This window comes from Mastigoproctus giganteus, chromosome 10 (genome assembly GCF_048544385.1).
Source record: "Mastigoproctus giganteus isolate SK-2022 chromosome 10, ASM4854438v1, whole genome shotgun sequence".
NCBI lineage: Eukaryota > Metazoa > Arthropoda > Arachnida > Uropygi > Thelyphonidae > Mastigoproctus > Mastigoproctus giganteus.
The window spans coordinates 19,775,405-19,793,225 of record NC_143584.1 but is presented as its reverse complement, the minus strand read 5'-3'; the positions used below and the strand labels follow the sequence as shown (position 1 = coordinate 19,793,225).

Genomic DNA, 17,821 nt, shown 5'->3' with positions numbered 1-17,821 from the left:
TGGAAGTCTGTTCCACCAACCAACCACCCGCTGGCTAAAGGCAAATTTCCGCACGTCTATCCTACATCTGTCTTTCCTCAATTTGAATTTATTCCCTCTCAGGTGATTATTCTGAGCTAGAGGAAGAATCCCATCAGCATTGAGCATGCTCAAACCATTCAAGGCTTTATACACCTCTATCAGATCACCTCGCTGGTGCCTAGTCTCCAGACACTGTAATTTGCAAAACTTAAGCCTTTCTTCGTAAGAGCACCCCTTTGTTCCATTCACTAATCTTGTTGCCCTTCTCTGTACTCGTTCCAGCAGCTCTACATCCTTCTTGAAATGAGGCCTCCAGACCTGTATACAGTACTCTAGGTGTGGCCTGACCATTGCCTTATACAATGGAATAATCACCTCCTTATCCCTGCTGGAAAAATTCCTGTATATCATTGACAATACTCCATGAGCTACTCTTGCAGCCCGTCTGCACTGCTCAGAGAACTTCATATCTGCCTGCACAACCACCCCCAAGTCCCTTTCATTCTCTACCACTGTCAGCGTAGTACCACAGAGTTGATACGTTGCTCTGGGGTTGCTGTTTCCCATGTGTAGTACTTTACATTTGTCAATGTTAAACTTCATTTGCCACCTCTCAGCCCATCTGCTCAACCATCAGCAAATATTCTTGCACCCTTTCTATTTAAGTGTATCCCATCCCTGTAGAAGCAATCTCTCCTGTTAACAAGTACAGTCCAGGCTGAAAAAAATTCTACCCCTTGAGCCTGCACAATCTTTCCAGGGCCGAATTGATCGACAAGGCTCTCATCATATACTCCCTCCTATCGTGTCTGGGCAGAATTGCAGACACTTTCAAATTCAACCCTAATTCTCGGCTTTTGTTCAACAGTGACCTGTACTTGTTAAGTAATTCTGCCGGTCTCCTACTCTTAATATCATTAAAGCTTCTCTATTACTGGTTGTTTCTGCATCCACACAACTATTTTGAAATGGGCATTATATGCACAGACCTTTAGTTTTTTACAACTCTTGTATCAGTATGGTTGCCTATGTCACAATTTTTACCAGAGCACTAACATCTTTCATTTACAGACTTGTTAAAAATACAGAGTCTCTCAAAAATATTGGTACAAACATTTAGGGGAGGTAGGTAACATCTAAAGCAGGGGTGGGCAACTTTTTTTGTCAGCGGGCCGAATGAAATTTTCGTATCATGATGCGGGCCGAATGAAATTTTCGCATCATGATGCAGGCCGGAATAGATTGAACGATTTAATAAAAAAAATCAGAACCTAAAAAACATTATATTACTTGAATTACCAAATTATTAATGTATTTTTAAAAAAAAAATATCTGAATGTCCAATTATCATTGAAAATGTTGCATTCGGCATCAATTTTTCTTTTTTTTTAATTGGCTCATTTTATGGGCTATAAATTATATTAAATTAAAAATTGTAATAATTAGAAAAGGCATAAAACATAAAATATCTCGCACCAATATTATTTTCTTCAATAAGAAGTCAAACCCAAAGGAACTTTGTTCGATCGATGCTACAATAATAATTAGGAAATAACTCTTTGACGCTGCGTAGAATCACTTGGTTACTGTTGTACTGGCCGCGATTCCCGATTGAACCGAATTAAGCCGAACGTTTACGGCGAGTGTAGTCAGGTATGGATTTTCTATATTTATGCATTTACCGAGAGGGCCGGATTCAACATCGTCGCGGGCCGGCTGTTGCCCACCCCTGATCTAAAGGAATGTGAATCGCATAGGAACCCATAACCGGAAACGTCACCGTAAGTTGGTACACGGCACTGTTCATCACTTCGCAAGGGGGGAAAATTTCTGGTTTCCTCATTCAAGCAGTAGTCGCTGCATGAAGAGCATGCATTGATATACGAACTGTGAGCTGGCAGACATGCACCTAGTGTGTGGATTAGCAGAGGGCAATGGACGAGCCACTCAACGAATTTATGGAGAACGCTTCCCAGACAGACATGTACCAGACCACCATTTGCTTGCACGTGTGCATCAAAATTTGTGCGATTATGGGTCATTTAGAGGTAACAGGAGTAGTGCGGGCAGACCAAGTTCGACACAAACTCCCGCCATGGGAGAAAGTGTGTTGAATGCCATCCAGAATAATCCTACTACCAGCACACGTGCCGTTGCCTCTGCCTTAGGAGTGTCTCGTTGCAGCGTACAGCGTGTCTGGCACCACGATTCCTTACACCCCTTTCATCTCCAAAGGGTTCAGTTACTGCTCCCCCAAGATCATCGTGCACATGTGGCTTTTGCGCAGTGGTTTCTCCAAGAAAGTGTTCAAGACTTGAATTTTCCAGCCTATGTTTTTTTTTCACAGATGAGACTATTATTTCACTCAGGATGAGATATAGATGAGACTATTATTTCACTCGGGAAGGTTTATTCAATCAGCGCAATGCTCATGTGGGCTCACGACAACCGACACGGTGTGCACCCCCATGCGGCACAACATCGCTTCGTAATAAATGTGTGGGCAGGTATGGTCGGTGACTGCTTAGTTGGCCCATACCTGTTACCATCCTGCACGAACTCCGCTAAATATCGGTTCTTGAACAAGTTCTACCAGGGTTACTTGACGATGTTCCAGCAAATGTGAGACGCAACGTTTGGTTTCAACATGACGGGGCGCTGCCCATTATGGAAGGTGTGTTCATGACCATTTGAACAGGCATTTTGGGCGTCGATGGATTGGCCATGATAGACCCGTTGCGTGGCCCCCACGCTCACCTGATTTATGAAGCCTTGATTTCTTTCTGTGGGGGGGGCCCTCAAATCTATCGTGTATGACCCACCTGTGGAGACGGAAATGGATCTCTAGGCAAGACTCGTCTGCGCTGCCGCTACTGTCAAAGAAACTCCAGGTGTGTTTGACCGTGTCTGCCGATTCATGCTGCCTCTGTGTCACGCATGCATCGCGTCTCATGGTGGGACCTTCGAGCATCTGTTGTAACATCATGAAATGCATCCATCTCGTACTCCATTGTTAATATTATATCAAATAAATGTTTGCCACTAATTACTGTCTTGTGCCTCTGATTCTACTTTCCCATGACGTTTCCGGTTATGGGTTCCTATGCGATTCACATTCCTTTAGATGTTACCTACCTCCCCTAAATGTTTGTACCAATATTTTTGAGACACCTGTATATTAAATATATATTATAATAATAATAAAAAAATGCACATGCACAATACTAATCCTGTTTTACTTCAGTTTTGAAGTCATTTTGAAACCTGTAAATGTAGAATAAAGAATATTTGAAAAATAAATTATTTCAGAGGAAAGGAACTATGAATGCCATGTGCTGATGACTACTAACTCTAGGAATGTCAAAATCTACATCCTGCCTGACACATTAGCTCCAAAATTGTTTCATTAGAACCCCAAATATTGTTCAAAATTCTGCGCACAATGTTAGGTGCACAATACCTTAGTATTGTTCTTTCAGCAGTTGTTGTCAACTTTTGTGACAATCATTTCACTCAAAGCACTAAGTCCGCAGTGCAGCTTGACTGCTTGTTATAATTTTCACTGTGATCAACTTTTGTTGTTGTTATTATTATTGTTATTTGGTTTTTTTTAGGAGCATTAGCAACTAAGGCCATATTGCTCCGGGATATGCGGTGGTCATTCCCTGACCTTTCCGCATCCTCCATATTTGGTGGTGACGGGCTTGAACCCCGGTCTAATCAAGAAGCGTGTGCTAACGCACCGTTGCTCCTTCCCACCTGGCTACGGAGGCGCCATCAACTTTTGTGACAATGATTTCACTCAAAGCACTAAGTCCACAGTGCAGCTTGACTGCTTGTTATAATTTTCACTGTGATCAGAAAGTTCGAGGGCCAAGGGAAATTTTCCAGATACATGTGTATATTTGGCATAAATTGTGAATATCTCATGAGCAAATGAGGCAGACACAGAATTGAATAAAACAAAACATTTATTATACAACAAAGTTAAAGTCACATATACAGTAAATTACTATTATAATACTTTCAAAGGGACTGGCCCCAAAGAGAACAGTAGGACTCCATTTTTGGAGGCTATTTTTCCATGAATATTTTAGTATGTAACATTGATTTTTTTCACAGTGGTCATTAGCATTAGTAGTGGAATATGATGCAAGAAAGCAAGCTTATACAGCATTAGCCAAAAACAAATGAAAAATGCTTCCCATTTCATCTATCCATTCTCTCCAAAAGTTTGTTTAGTTCTTACTTGAATTTATTTAACCTTTAGAGGGAATGGATGTGTGAAATGAATTTATTTTTTTTTTGGGTTATGCTTCATAAGCTTGCTTTCTTGCATCATATGACTCTACTAATGCTAACCTATCAACTTCCACAATGATGGATAGAAGTTCGTTTCAGCAATCAACGACTTGCTGGCTAAAAGCAAATTTCCACACATCTATTCTGCAACCTTCTTTACTCTGTTTGAGTTTATGCCCCCTCAAGTGTGTAATCTAAGCAAGAGGAAGATTCCCATCAGCATTAAACTTGCTCAAACCATTCAAAGCTTTAAATGTCTCAGTCAGATCACCATGCAGGTGTCTAGTCTCCAAATGCAGTTTGCAGAATTGGTCTTTCTTGGTAAGAGCACCCCTTCATTCCCCTTACCAATCTCATTGCCCTTTTTTGTACATGTTCCAGCAGTTCTACACCCTTCTTAAAATAATCCTCCAGACCTGTATGCAGTACTCAAGCTGTGGTCTGACCATTGCCTTATACAAAGGGATAATTACCTCCTTATCCCTCGTAGCAAATTTCCTGTATATCGTTGACAAAACCCTATCCCTGACCTGTCCTGTCTGCACTGCTCAGAAAACTTCATCTCTGACTGCACAGTTATCCCCAGATTTTTTCATTCTCTACTATCCTAAGTGTTGTACCATGCAGTTGGTACGTTACTCTGGGATTACTGCTACCCATATGCAGTACTTCACATTTGTCGATGTTAAATTTCAGTTGCCACTTCTCAATCCATCTGCCTAACTTTTCTAGGTCCTGTTGCAGTAGCATACCATCATTAACAACCCTGCCAACCTTTGTATCATCTGCAAACTTGGACATTAAGCCTGATATACCTTCATCAGTATCATTGATAAATATAGAAAACAACAATGGGCCCAACACCGAACCCCGGGAGACTCCACTAATGATATTAGCCCACAAAGAGCAGTGTCTATCGATTAGCACTCTTGTCTTCTCCCACTCAACCATCCCTTTATCCATAGCAGCAACTTGCCCCAGTGCCATGCTGCTCCAATTTGTACAGCAGTTTTATGTGCAACAGTATCAAAATCTTTCCTGAAATCAAGTATATGTTATCAAAATTATTTTTTGCATCTAGTTCCTTTGTGACCACATAAGGGTATCCACTCAAATTGGCCAGACAAGATTTCCCCCTTTATAAATGAAGTCTTGTCTAGATGATCCTGCATTACTTCTTTAATGTGTGACTCCATTATTTTCCTTGGAACCGAAGTTAAACTAACTGGTTTTATGAAGCAGTGGTTTGTATTAAATTGAAAACCTACACACTTACTATACTACACTTTCCTTTCTTTATTTTTGGCACCTTCAACTTTTTTGTTTGCTTAAAAAAATTAAAAATTTAAAAAGATTTTATTGAATTAAACTAAAAATATCTTAAGGATTACTGTACAAACATGATAAATATTTATAATTATGTCATTAATAAAATTTATTGATATCATAATGAATATGCATACACACAAAAGACACTAATTACTGCACCAGCAAGGAAAGTAAACAAATAATGTTGAATTTAAAAAAGAAAAGGTTGAAGAGTGTGTCCAAAGGCAAAGATAAATAGCTAGATATGAGTTGTAAATAGAGCAGCCTGTTACCCCCCCCCAAAGGTTTGAATTAAATATGAAATAAATGTCACCTGCACTAGGAATGATTTCTGCGAAGTGAAAAAAAAACTGCACAATTCGTGTTTTCTAAAATTTAGCCTGTATCATTCCTTTCCCAAAGCTAAAAATCAAGCAGAGGGAAGGTTATATCTGGGTTTATTCCGTCTTGGGACCTTAAAAAACAATATAAGTAGTAGTGCTTGCGGAGTGGATGTGTGGAAGTTTGCCTTTGGCTGGCTAGTGGTTGATTGCTGGAACAAACTTCCATCTGTCGTTGTGCTGGTTGATCGCTTGGATAAATTCAAGGAAGAACTGGACAAACTTTTGGAGGAATGGATAGGTGATATGGGAATTGTGTTCTTTTTGCCTGATGCTGTATAAGCTTGCTTTCTTGCATCATATGCCACTACTAATGCTATCAAGGAATTTTGAGGAATGTGGAGTGATGAGAAAAGTTTATCATTCTTGGATGGTGGGGGGGGACACGAGAACATCTGTCACATTTAAATGATCTTTTTATTTTCTTTACAGATTTTCTTAAGATGAAATAGTACCTAGAGTTATGCTCCATGTGAAAATACATATGGTAATATATTCAGATAGTGTATTATACAAACTGCAAACAGATTCATGCCATGCCTCTCGTTATGATTCATCTATCCCAGTCATTTGATGTTCATAGCAAGGGACCTTATTTTTCTGCATTGGGGGGCAGGCAAAAATTGGTACTATTGTTTTAAAGAATGGACTTTTGCTATTCAAAAACTGCTTCTCATAGCCATGGATCATTGCTAGATCTCATATTAGTAATCCTGGGTATAACCTCCATGCACAAGTACATGGTGGGTGACCACCCAGGTGTGAACCAACATAAGCAGGGGTTGAGGTGGGGCGCCCACACCACATGGAGAAACGTCGCCCCTCTATGTTACCAGGCAGTACTAGGTGGTAGATGACTCTCATCAACCGGTGAAATACCACCACTTTGCTTATTGGAAGCTTGAAGTGGTGGAACCCATGTTTAGTCTCTAGAGCTAAGTTCCGGTCAACCCTTCCCTATCTCTTCCATCATGCAGTATGATTGATGACTTTTGAGGTTATGATGAACGTCGTGGTGAGATCCAATATTCCTTACATTTCGAGGGTACAGCTCTAAAACAGTGTTCGCAGGCCAGCCACCAGTTAGTACACCGGAACGAACCTATTGGTAACTCTCTAGGAGGCTTCCGGATCAGCTAGTGTATAATCTTGCTCCCTCTACTCTGCCAGATAGTGACTGGAGGGAGTCCGAGTAGTGTGTATGCAGGGAGCATTGTCAAGGCCACATTATGTAAAGGATCTGGGTATATTCTTACTACATGTACGCCATATCCAAAAATTTCATTACTTCATACAGCATGTCCCACCCACTTTATCTTACTATTGAATACACCATGAATTGTCAAACTAATAGAGCAAGCTTATCTGCGAAAAGATCTAAACCTCCCAAGGACTTCCTAATACATTTCACAAATATACGTGGTCTCAATTCTAATCTCAACGATGTCCATTTCCACTTGCAGTCTGCCAAACCTCATGTACTTTTTCTGACAGAATCTCAGTTATCGGTTGATTCAACTACTGCTCATCTCAGATGCCCAAATTATTCGCTGTACGATTTCCTTTCGCCTCAAAGCTGGTACTTGTGCATATGTCTGTTCTGATATTCCCTGTCAGAGGCTTGGCAATTTGGAATCTCCTCTCTTTGATCTTCTCTGGCTTAAAATCTCTCTACCTCATTATGTCAAATTCATCTGTTATATCTACCGTTCTCCCAACTCCACTAATCACTCGAAGCTCTTTGACTTCCTCTCTTTGCAACTTGACTTTCTCCAGTCCAACTTTCCTAACGGTGAGGTAATTTTTCTTGGTGATTTTAATGTTCACAACTCCAGCCGGCTTCCGTTTTCTAGTCCCACCGACCCAGCAGGTCGAGATGCTGAGGCTTTTGCAATTACTAATGTTCATTTACCTACAAGAATACCGGACAATCCTAATCATACAGCCAATACGCTTGATCTTTTTCTCACAAACAACCCTTCTAAGTACACGGTCGAAGTGAGTGGCCCTTTAGGCACCTCAGATCACAACTTGGTGTTGTCTCTTCTCCAATGGAGCCTTTATCTCATGGCTATTCCCAACCTCGTGTTGTTTGGCATTACAAGAATGCAAAATGGGATGACCTGCGAGACTTCTTTTCCTTGGACGGATTACTGTTTCAAAACTTCTGATGTCAACGTTTGCTCAGATCGTGTCAGTGAAATTATTCTTGCAGGAATGGAATCCTTTATCCCACACTCCACTTTAAAATCTTGTCCTTTATCTAAACCTTGGTTTTCCAATAAATGTGCTAAGGCTGTCCGAGAGAAGAATGTTGCATATCGTAATTGGCTTGTTTCTAATTCTTCAGTTTCATTTTCTGCCTACACCAAAGCTCGCAACAAATATAAAGCAGTTATTAATCAGTCCAAACTAGAGTTTGAACAGGCTAAGAGTAGAAAACTTGCTTCTTGCCCTAATGGTAGCCGAGCATTCTAGTCTCTTGCCAAAGCTATTGGCCACAACTTTTGCCCATCTCTGCTCCCACCTCTGTCCAAACCAGATGGTTCTGTTGTCACTTCAGCCAAGGATAAAACTGACTTGCTAGCATCCCATTTTTCTTCCAACTCATGTGTTAATGATCTTGGTAAAACACCTGCCACCATTCCCAACACACTCCATTCAGTGCCTCCTGTGGTCTTCTGTCAAAAGGATATCAGAAAGATTTTGATGAATCTTGAGGCTAAGAAAGCTCCAGGTCCTGATGGTATTTCTCCACTTGTTCTCAAAACCTGTGCTCCTGAACTTACTCCTATTCTTTGCCGCCTTTTTTCACTTTCTTATTCCAAAGGTGTTTTTCCTTCTGCTTGGAAATTTGCTCATATCCAGCCAGTTCCTAAAAAAGAGTGACAAATCCCTCCCATCCAATTATCGTCCCATTGCAATTACTTCTACTCTTTCTAAAGTAATGGAGAAATCAATTAACCACCAACTCTTAAACTACTTAGAAACCTTCCGTCTGATCAACGATCGCCAGTATGGATTCCGTCAGTGTCGATCCACTGGTGATATTCTGGCTTATGTTACCCATTTATGGACTAATTCAATGGAAAGGTTCGGTGAAACACAAGTAGTTGCTCTTGACATCTCAAAGGCTTTTGATCGTGTTTGACATAAAAGTCTTCCAAACAAGCTTCCATCTTATGGTTTGCCAACTGTTTTTAGTAATTGGTTATCCAGTTTTCTCTCTGATCGCTCACTGAGGTTGATGGTAGATGGCTCTCTGTCTTCTAACTTCTCCACTAATGCCGGTGTCCCCCCCAAGGTTCAGTTCTTTCCCCCACTCTTTTCCTCTTGAATATCAATGACCTTCTTCCATTGACTGGAAATCCTGTCCATAGTTTTGACAATGATAGCACATTGCATTCAACTTTCCATTTTGAGAAACCTTGTCCTGCTCAATCAGCTTCAACTTCTCGAAAATCTGCTACCAATTCCTTAAATGCCGATCTTCAGGTAATTCTCCAGTGGGGCAAAGACAACTTAGTTGATTTCAACCCTTCTAAAACTCAGTCTTGTCTTATATCTTGCAAAAAGGATTCTTCTGCTCCTATGCTTATCTTTAGTGACACTCCGATTTCTAGGCAAAATGATATATCTCTTTTGGGAATTACCCTGACTTCTAATCTTCTTGGCACAAGCACATTACAAATATTGCTTCCTCTGCATCTAAAAACTTGGTTTTCTCTTTCGCTCTCGGTGTTACTTTTCTTCCAAACAGCTGCTCACTCTGTATAAATCACAAATTCACCCTGCCATGGAATATTGTTCCCACATCTGGGGTGGTGCCCCCAAAACCTTTCTCAGGCTTCTTGATTCCATTCAGAAGAGGGCAGTTAGGTTAATTAATGATTCATCTCTAACAGAGTCTCTCCACTCGCTTTCTCATAGACGCACTGTTTCTGCTGCATGCCTCTTCTACAGATACTTCCATGGGCACTGTTCTTCTGAATTGGCTTGTATAATTCCCGCGCTCTCTTTCAAAACAGTCCGAACACGTGCCGCCACCAGCCAACATCCATTTACTGTCCAACTTCAAACCCACAGAAACAACTTTTCATCTTCCTCATTTATTCATTCAACTGCCGTTTTCTGGAACAACCTTCCTTCATACGTATTTCCTGAAAATTACAATCTACAGAAGTTCAAGTCCAATGTCAACAAATATCTTCTTTCGTCTTCTCAATCTCCAACCCAAGCACGGTACTAAGTACTATAGGTTCTAATACCTCTCATGTTTGGGGTTCACATAAAAAAAAAAAAAAAGAAAGCACATCTATTGTACAACTTTTTTAATAAATTTTATAATGTTTTTCCTTCTTTTTTTTATGACAAGCTACCATAGATGAAGCAAAATATTTCAGGTTTATGTAGCCACTTAGCATCAGCATTAGCGGAGGAATATGATGCAAGAAAGCAAGCTTATACAGCATCAGCCAAAAAAAAAAAAAAAAAAAACTTCCCATTTCACCCATCCATTCACTCCAAAAGTTTATCTGCTTCTGCCTTGAATTTATTTAAGTTGTCTACTTCCACAACGGATGGGAGTTTGTTCCAGTAATCAACCATTTGCTGGCTAAAGGCAGATTTCTGCACATCTATTCTACAACTATCCTTCCTTGATTTGAATTTTTCCCTCTCAGGTGCGTAATCTGAGCAAGAGAGAAGAATCCTCTCAGCATTGAGCTTGCTTAAACCATTGAAGGCCTTATACACCTCAATCGGATTACCTTGCAGGTGCCTAGTCTCCAAACACTGCAATTTGCAAAACTTAAGCCTTTCTTGATAAAAGCAACCCTTTGTTTCACTCACCAATCTCGTTGCCATTCTCAGTACTCATTCCAACAGCTCTACATCGTTCCTAAAATGAGGCCTCCAGACCTATATGCAGTACACAATGTAATGGCCTTACCTTTGTTTTATACAAGGGGATAATCACATCTTTATCCCTGCTAGCAAAATTCCTGTATGTCAATTCCTCTTGATACCACACGGCACTACAAAACATATAAAGTCAATTTTACTTGGATTATTCTGTATGGGCTAAAACAATACAAAGAAAGATTAATTTTAGCAATCTGCTGGCCACTTATTTATAATGCTGTCTTGGCAGTGTGCATTCTTAACTTCTGGAAGGTTCTTTTCATTATCATACTAGAAAAGTCAGTAGCCAGTGATTGCTAATTTTATTAATAAAAAATCCAGTATCATTTCTGAAGAAAAAAAAAGGAGTGTGATATTTTTCAAAATGTGTATGTGTTAGAGAAAAATGGTTATCAGTTTTAAGTTCAGCATACATGAATTACTAAAGCACACATATGGTTAGCCACACCCTAAAACCACTGTAGGAGGTGTGTCATCAGTATATAATATTAATGTAAAGGATAAAATTTAGTTAAATTGTTTGATGAAGATTAAAATAACTCATATAACATTTTCTTGTGTTTAAATGTACTTTTATTTTGATTCACTGTTTCAGAATCCTTCATTTCACTTAAGCATAGCCTCTACCATTGGAGACTGTTCAGAAGAAATAATAAAAATCATGCCAGATCTCCAGGTTAATTTTTGATTACATTTGAAAAGTTTGTTTGTATGTTATTTTATCAAATGAGTTCAATATATTGATTTATTTTTACTTAATTTGCAAAATTTGCTAAAAATTTGGCAGTGTTTGCTTTTTAATATGGTCCTCACAGAAAATACAATGGTTTTAAAGTAAATTACTCCTTTATTGTTATAATGTCAACACTGACTTTATATGTCAGTGTTGTGTGTGTGTGTGGGGGGGGGGGGGCAATTAAATAACCTTGGCCATAGTAATAATTAAAATGGTCCTAATAAATTATGGGAACACATGCATCGTTAAAACGTTTTATCAGACAGTCACTGTTGTATAAGTGTAGTTATTATGCATTTTAACACTGTAAAACATGATAGGTCGGTGAAAAACAAGTTAGTAAAAAATTTTGAATTAATCAAAAATGTGAAGGCAACAGGAGGAGATAGTCAGTTGGAAAAGGTTGATGAGTAATGAAAATAATGTTGAACTTATCTAATATGCTTCTTAGAAGTCTAAGTTCTTCTATTTTACAAATTTCTCTCCCGGCTTAAACAAATCTTGAATTTTAATATAATCTGAGAAGATATGCATTTATATCTCTACAAGATTCAGTTATAAACCTCGATGATGACATCCTCTGTGACAGTAGTTGTTTTGCCACAAGCCGGAGGAATTAGCCATTCTCAGTGGAGGAAGTGGGGTGTTTCTCTCGTGAGTTATTCCAGGTTTCTCTGGTACATACAACATTCAAATCAGCTGGTGGATACATGCTACGTACAGATATAATATATAGTGGTATAGTGTAGCGTGATTCACTATAAAAACCAAGAAAAACTTGATAACAGCAGTAAATGAGGAAGAATTAACTTCTCTACTGAGTTTTTATACTTTGTGTAGCAGAATTCTGCTGTTACTAGGTGAATGTGGTTCAGAGATGAGGCTCATTACCACTTAATATAATTGCAAACAAAGAAAATGCTAGAATCTTGACATCAAAAATTCTTATGAAATTGAATTCATCCTGCAAAATGCACAATTTTTTTTCAGTAGTAAATGAGGGAGGATTTGTTATTTAGTTTTTTTTTTTTTTTTTTCTTTTTAGGAGCATTAGCAACTAAGGCCATATTGCTCCAGGATATGCGGTGGTCATTCCCTGACCTTTCCGCATCCTCCGTATTTGGTGGTGATGGGCTCGAACCCCGAGTCTAATCAAGAAGCGTGTGCTACGCACGGTTGCTCCAAATGAGGGAGGATGCAGTAATCAGTGTTTGTTTTCAGTGGTGTCATCTTTTTTTTTTTTTTTTTTCTTCTAGGACCTGAAAATTTTGTGGACACTTTTTCACACAATATGGAAAAGGTCTGGGTTCGATTCCTGAATAGACAGGACTAAGTTTTATGGACTTTTTTCATATCGTGGCCAAGTCGGTCAGTCTCAGCAATAGAGAGTTGCAGGGTTTCTTCCTTCCAGACACAAATTGATTCCTCATGGCCTTAATAACATTGGTGTAAAATGAATGAATTGACCGAACCTTTCTTTTCCAAACCCCCTGCCCTCCCCCCCAAAAAACCAGTTTCTGTTTAATAGTTTCAAATCTTTAATTCCTATTACTTGTCAATTTCTTATTCACATTGCATCTGTGCTGCATAGGCTTCTAAAAATTATATTTAGATTACTCATAAATTGGTAACTGATGTAAATAAAACGCAAAATGCAGAACAAAAACACAAAACAGCAAAAAATAGAACATATGAGATCTTTAGATTCAGGAGAGGTTCCTCTGCAAATGTATCTATAATTCACAAAGAGGAATCAAAAGGTGACATAAATAATTACAGACCTGTCAGCTTAGCTTCTGTTACAGGGAAAATAATGGAGTCACTGGTTAAAGAAGTAATGCAGTACCATCTAGACAGGAATGCAGTTATGCTGCAGTCACAGCACGAATTTGTAAAGAGGCAAACTTGTCTGATCAATTTGATTGGATACTGTGATGCAGTAACAAAGGAACTGGATGCAAAAAATAATTTTTAGGATCCAAAAAAACAAGTATACTTGGATTTTAGGAAAGCTTTTGATACTGTTATAAAAATTGGACGGGTGTAGCATTAAGGGCAAATTACTGGTTTGGATAAAGGGATGGTTGAGTGGGAGAAGACAATGTCTAAGTTTACTGATGATATGAAAGATAGCAGAGTAGTTAATTACAGTAATCAGGTTATGTCATTGAAAGAAGATCTAGACAAATTAGGCAGATGGGCTGAGAAGTGGCTGTTGAAGTTTAATGTTGACAATTGCAAGGTACAAATATGGGGAGCAGTAATTCCAGATTAATATTCTAGCTGCATGGAATGAAAAAGACCTGGGGGTAATTGTGCAGTCAGATATGAAGTTCTCTGAGCAGTAATGAGGCTGCTAAGACAGTCCATGTGGTTTGGTCATTGATATACAGGAATTTTTCCAGCAGCAATAATGAAGTGATTATTTCATTGTATAAGGCAATGGAAATTTAATAAGGAAATTTATTATTCTAGTTAGTACTGCCTACAGGTCTGGAAGCCTCATTTTAGGAAGGATATGGATCTGCTGGAACAGGTGCAGAGAAGAGCAACAAGATCAGTGAGGGGTAGCAAAAGGGTGTTCTTACTAGGAAAGGCTTCAGTTTTGCAAATTTCACCATTTGGGGACTAGGCACCTATGAGGAGATCTAATTGAGATGTTTAAGACCTTGATTTTTTTTTTTTTTTTTTTTTTATGTGAACCAGATTGAATGAACTCCATGCTAATGGAATCCTTCTATTGGCTTATACTACACACATGAGGAGGCATAAATTCAAATTGGAGGAGGGTTGAAGGTTGGATGTGCAGAAATTTGCCTTCAGCCTGAGGGAGGAGCTTGATAAATTGTTAGAGGGAATGGACAGGTGAAATGGGAAAGTGTTGGGTTTTTGTTTTGTTTTTTTGGCTGAGGCTGATTCTCTATAAGCTTGGTTTCTTGCATAATTTGCCACTACTAAAAAAAATAAAATATTCTTCTTAAAGAATAATTATAAAGAAGTATGTATAATCTTTATCAATTTGCATGACATTCTGGTTTTCATTTCTCACACATAATAAGAATTATTGCAGAGTTTCATTTTTGCAGCCATTATAACTGTCATGCAGCTGATAAGCTGTTTATGGACAAGATTAACCATATGCCTAATCAAGGATATATTTTTCTTACTCTATCCACACTCAGCATAGGTGCTCAATATAGTCTTCCATTTAAAACTGTGGAATTGATTGTTTTTATGTAGGGATATATTAAATAATATCTAAAGAGAATCCCTGTTTGTAGAAAAAATATGATACACTTATGCCTGTTTATAATTTTCCTTTAAAGTTTCATTTTGATTTTGATTGCTCATGCTCCACATTGAAAATGAGATAGCTGGGAAGGTTTTATTTTTCTTTGAATAAAAAGATCTGCTGTTACTAAATATTATTTGTTTATTTTACAGAATTATAAAGTGCACTATTTCTTAATTTTTTTTTATTTTTTTTTTTTTCCTTTGAATAAAAAGTTTAATATTTCACATAATGTGATAGCCTGCATTACTTTTTTTGGTGCACCTACTAGAGGATTAATGGTGCAACAAGCTGAAGACTATCCTGTGGCGCACCCTGAAATTTATTATTCTAGTTTGGGTGCCAACCCCCACTTTTTACATAATATCTTATATGAAAATTATGGTCTAACACAATTTCACTTCACTCAGCACTTTTTAGGAATACATCTATTATGTTAAACAATAAATTCCTGTAATTTAAATGGCTTAATACAATGTTTCAAACCTAAATTGTATCTCATCTAACTTCAGACTTTCTAGAAGTTATTTGACAACTGTATCACTGCATTAGCATAGTGTATCCACTGCCAAGTATTTCCCATTCAGAAACTGCATAGCTATCACAAATATTATGTTGTACCTTCCTGCATTTTTAAAAATGCATATAACTTAATTTAATAACATTTAAAAGTTTTATGGTACTGTTCTCTTATTTAAAACATAAATAATTAATTAAAAATTACAATTTTAATATATAATTTCTAATTAAACTTTTACTGTTTGAAGAAGAAGGATAGGATTTATCTCTATCACCAATCAGGACCTTTTTATTATAACGTTTTTATTTCAAATCAAATATAGATGATTTAATTGACCAAGTTTTCTTAGAAACAACAACTTTGTATTTCATATATATACGAAATTCAGACCTTAGTGCTGGCTTTTCATGTTCTTTGCCCACAGTGCTCATTGTAATGCAGAACAACTACTTTCTACAGAAGGAGCTTAAAAAATTACCGAAAATGGACTGCATAAGCATAAATATCTTTTTTTTTTTTCTTTTTAGGTAATTTTATTTTGGTAACTTCAGTTATTAGTGTATAATTATGGCTTAATATTAACTGATCCTCAAGCCAAGTGCTTGGAGACCAAAATGCTCTCAGTAATGTAAAAAATTTTCTTGCTTTAGCCAGTAGGTGCACTGGCTAATTTCAGCCATGCAGGATGGATGATTCAAGTCAGGAAACCTGAATTCAAACCTTCTTTTATTACATGTTTTAGTTGTTTAGTATCATTGATCAGAAGAGGGGGGAAAAATCTGTTATTCACAGATTCATAAATGCCCATGCTTAAAATTTTGGAGCTCTGATTCCTCTGACCTCTACATGTCTAATAGTGTAATACAGTTGTGTATGCTTGCTAACAGATTACAAACTTATTTCTTTTGCAAAACCCCTAAAAAAGATAAATAAAAGTTGTGGCAATTTCTTGATAAATTCGCAGCAACACTTCAAGTTAGTTCTGTAGTATTTTATAATAAAAGTGATCCTTGCTTCAGCTGAATTTAAAATAATTTTAGCTAAAGCAGAGGAAATTCATTTCTTTGCAGAGTTATTTTATGAAGTTGCTTAAACCAGTGAAATTCTGATTTCTTTTTTAGATTGCCTTCCACAGTTGTACAGAAGGGCATCCTGAGTGTCGAACTGTTGCAGTTACAAAAATTAACTGCAAAAGTGGGAACAAAATGTTTGTCATGCAGTTAAAAGACAGATAATAATTTATCGGTTTCTGATATATGTAAATAAAATGTGTAAAATATGCGTATATAAATATATGATTCTTTATAATAAATTGTGTAAAAAAACAAGCCTTGATTTTAAAATCTTTTGATCATTTAATTGCTTTAACTATATTAAACCCCAAACTTGACTGAGGGTTTTTTTTTTTTTTTTTTCATTCTCCGCTTTTCATAATAAATGAAGAAATATATCATTAACCATCCAAACAGCCATATAGGCTGTTTGGATGGTTACTGTTCAGTTCAGCTCAGTTCCATATCTAAAAATATGGTGGTAGTATCTTTATTTTATACACTATCCTACCAAAAGTCATAGGACACACAGTTGTGAACAAAACTTGTATTTATTCCAAAAAATTAATAGCATATTGGCCCAACTTTGGCCAAAATGACTGCTTCACTGGATCATGGAAGATGTTTTATTATGCTCCTTTCTTCCTTTAAAGCATTTGTGAGCTCCACTGATGAAGTGGGCTGTCTTGACCCTGCCCAATTCTGCATTTCATTTCAACCCAGAGGCATTCACTTGGGCTGGGGTCACACCGCAATGTTCCAGTCAAATCACCCATTCACAGTACATACTTTGGGACATGAAGCATTGTTGCATTGGAAAGTGTAAGGGCCACTTCCAGAAAACTGCCAGAATGTAGAACACAGAATTGTCTAAAACATTTGTGTATGATTCAGCATTCATGGTTCCATGCACTGCAACCAGTGATCCTGGTCCATACCATGAGAAACATTCCCCCCCCCAGACCATGAAACCTCCTCCCCCCGGCTTTACATTTGGCATATGTAAAGGATACTTACTACATGGGTAGTAAGTATTCTCCACATGTCCATTATATTGCAGAGTGTGTAGTACAAGCATGTCAAATTGGCAGTACCCTGACATATGTTGTTTGTTTGTTGTTTGGTTTTTAGGAGCATTAGCAACTAAAGCCATATTGTTCCGGGAATATGCGGTGGTCATTCCCTGACCTTTCCGCATCTTCCGTATTTGGTGGTAACGGGCTCGAACCCCGGTCTAATCAAGAAGCGTGTGCTATGCACTGTTGC

General features: G+C 37.9%; 1 protein-coding gene across 1 annotated transcript in view; it reads left to right on the top strand.

The window, feature by feature from the left end:
• Positions 1–16,738, top strand: part of LOC150078831 (U6 snRNA phosphodiesterase 1) — a 49,240-nt gene extending 32,502 nt beyond the window's left edge. The window contains exons 6-7 of the mRNA XM_090382400.1: positions 11,551–11,631; positions 16,625–16,738. Coding sequence (XP_090238526.1) covers positions 11,551–11,631; positions 16,625–16,738 — 195 coding nt within the window. The remainder of the gene's footprint in view (positions 1–11,550; positions 11,632–16,624) is intronic.
• The last annotated feature ends 1,083 nt before the right edge of the window (positions 16,739–17,821 follow it).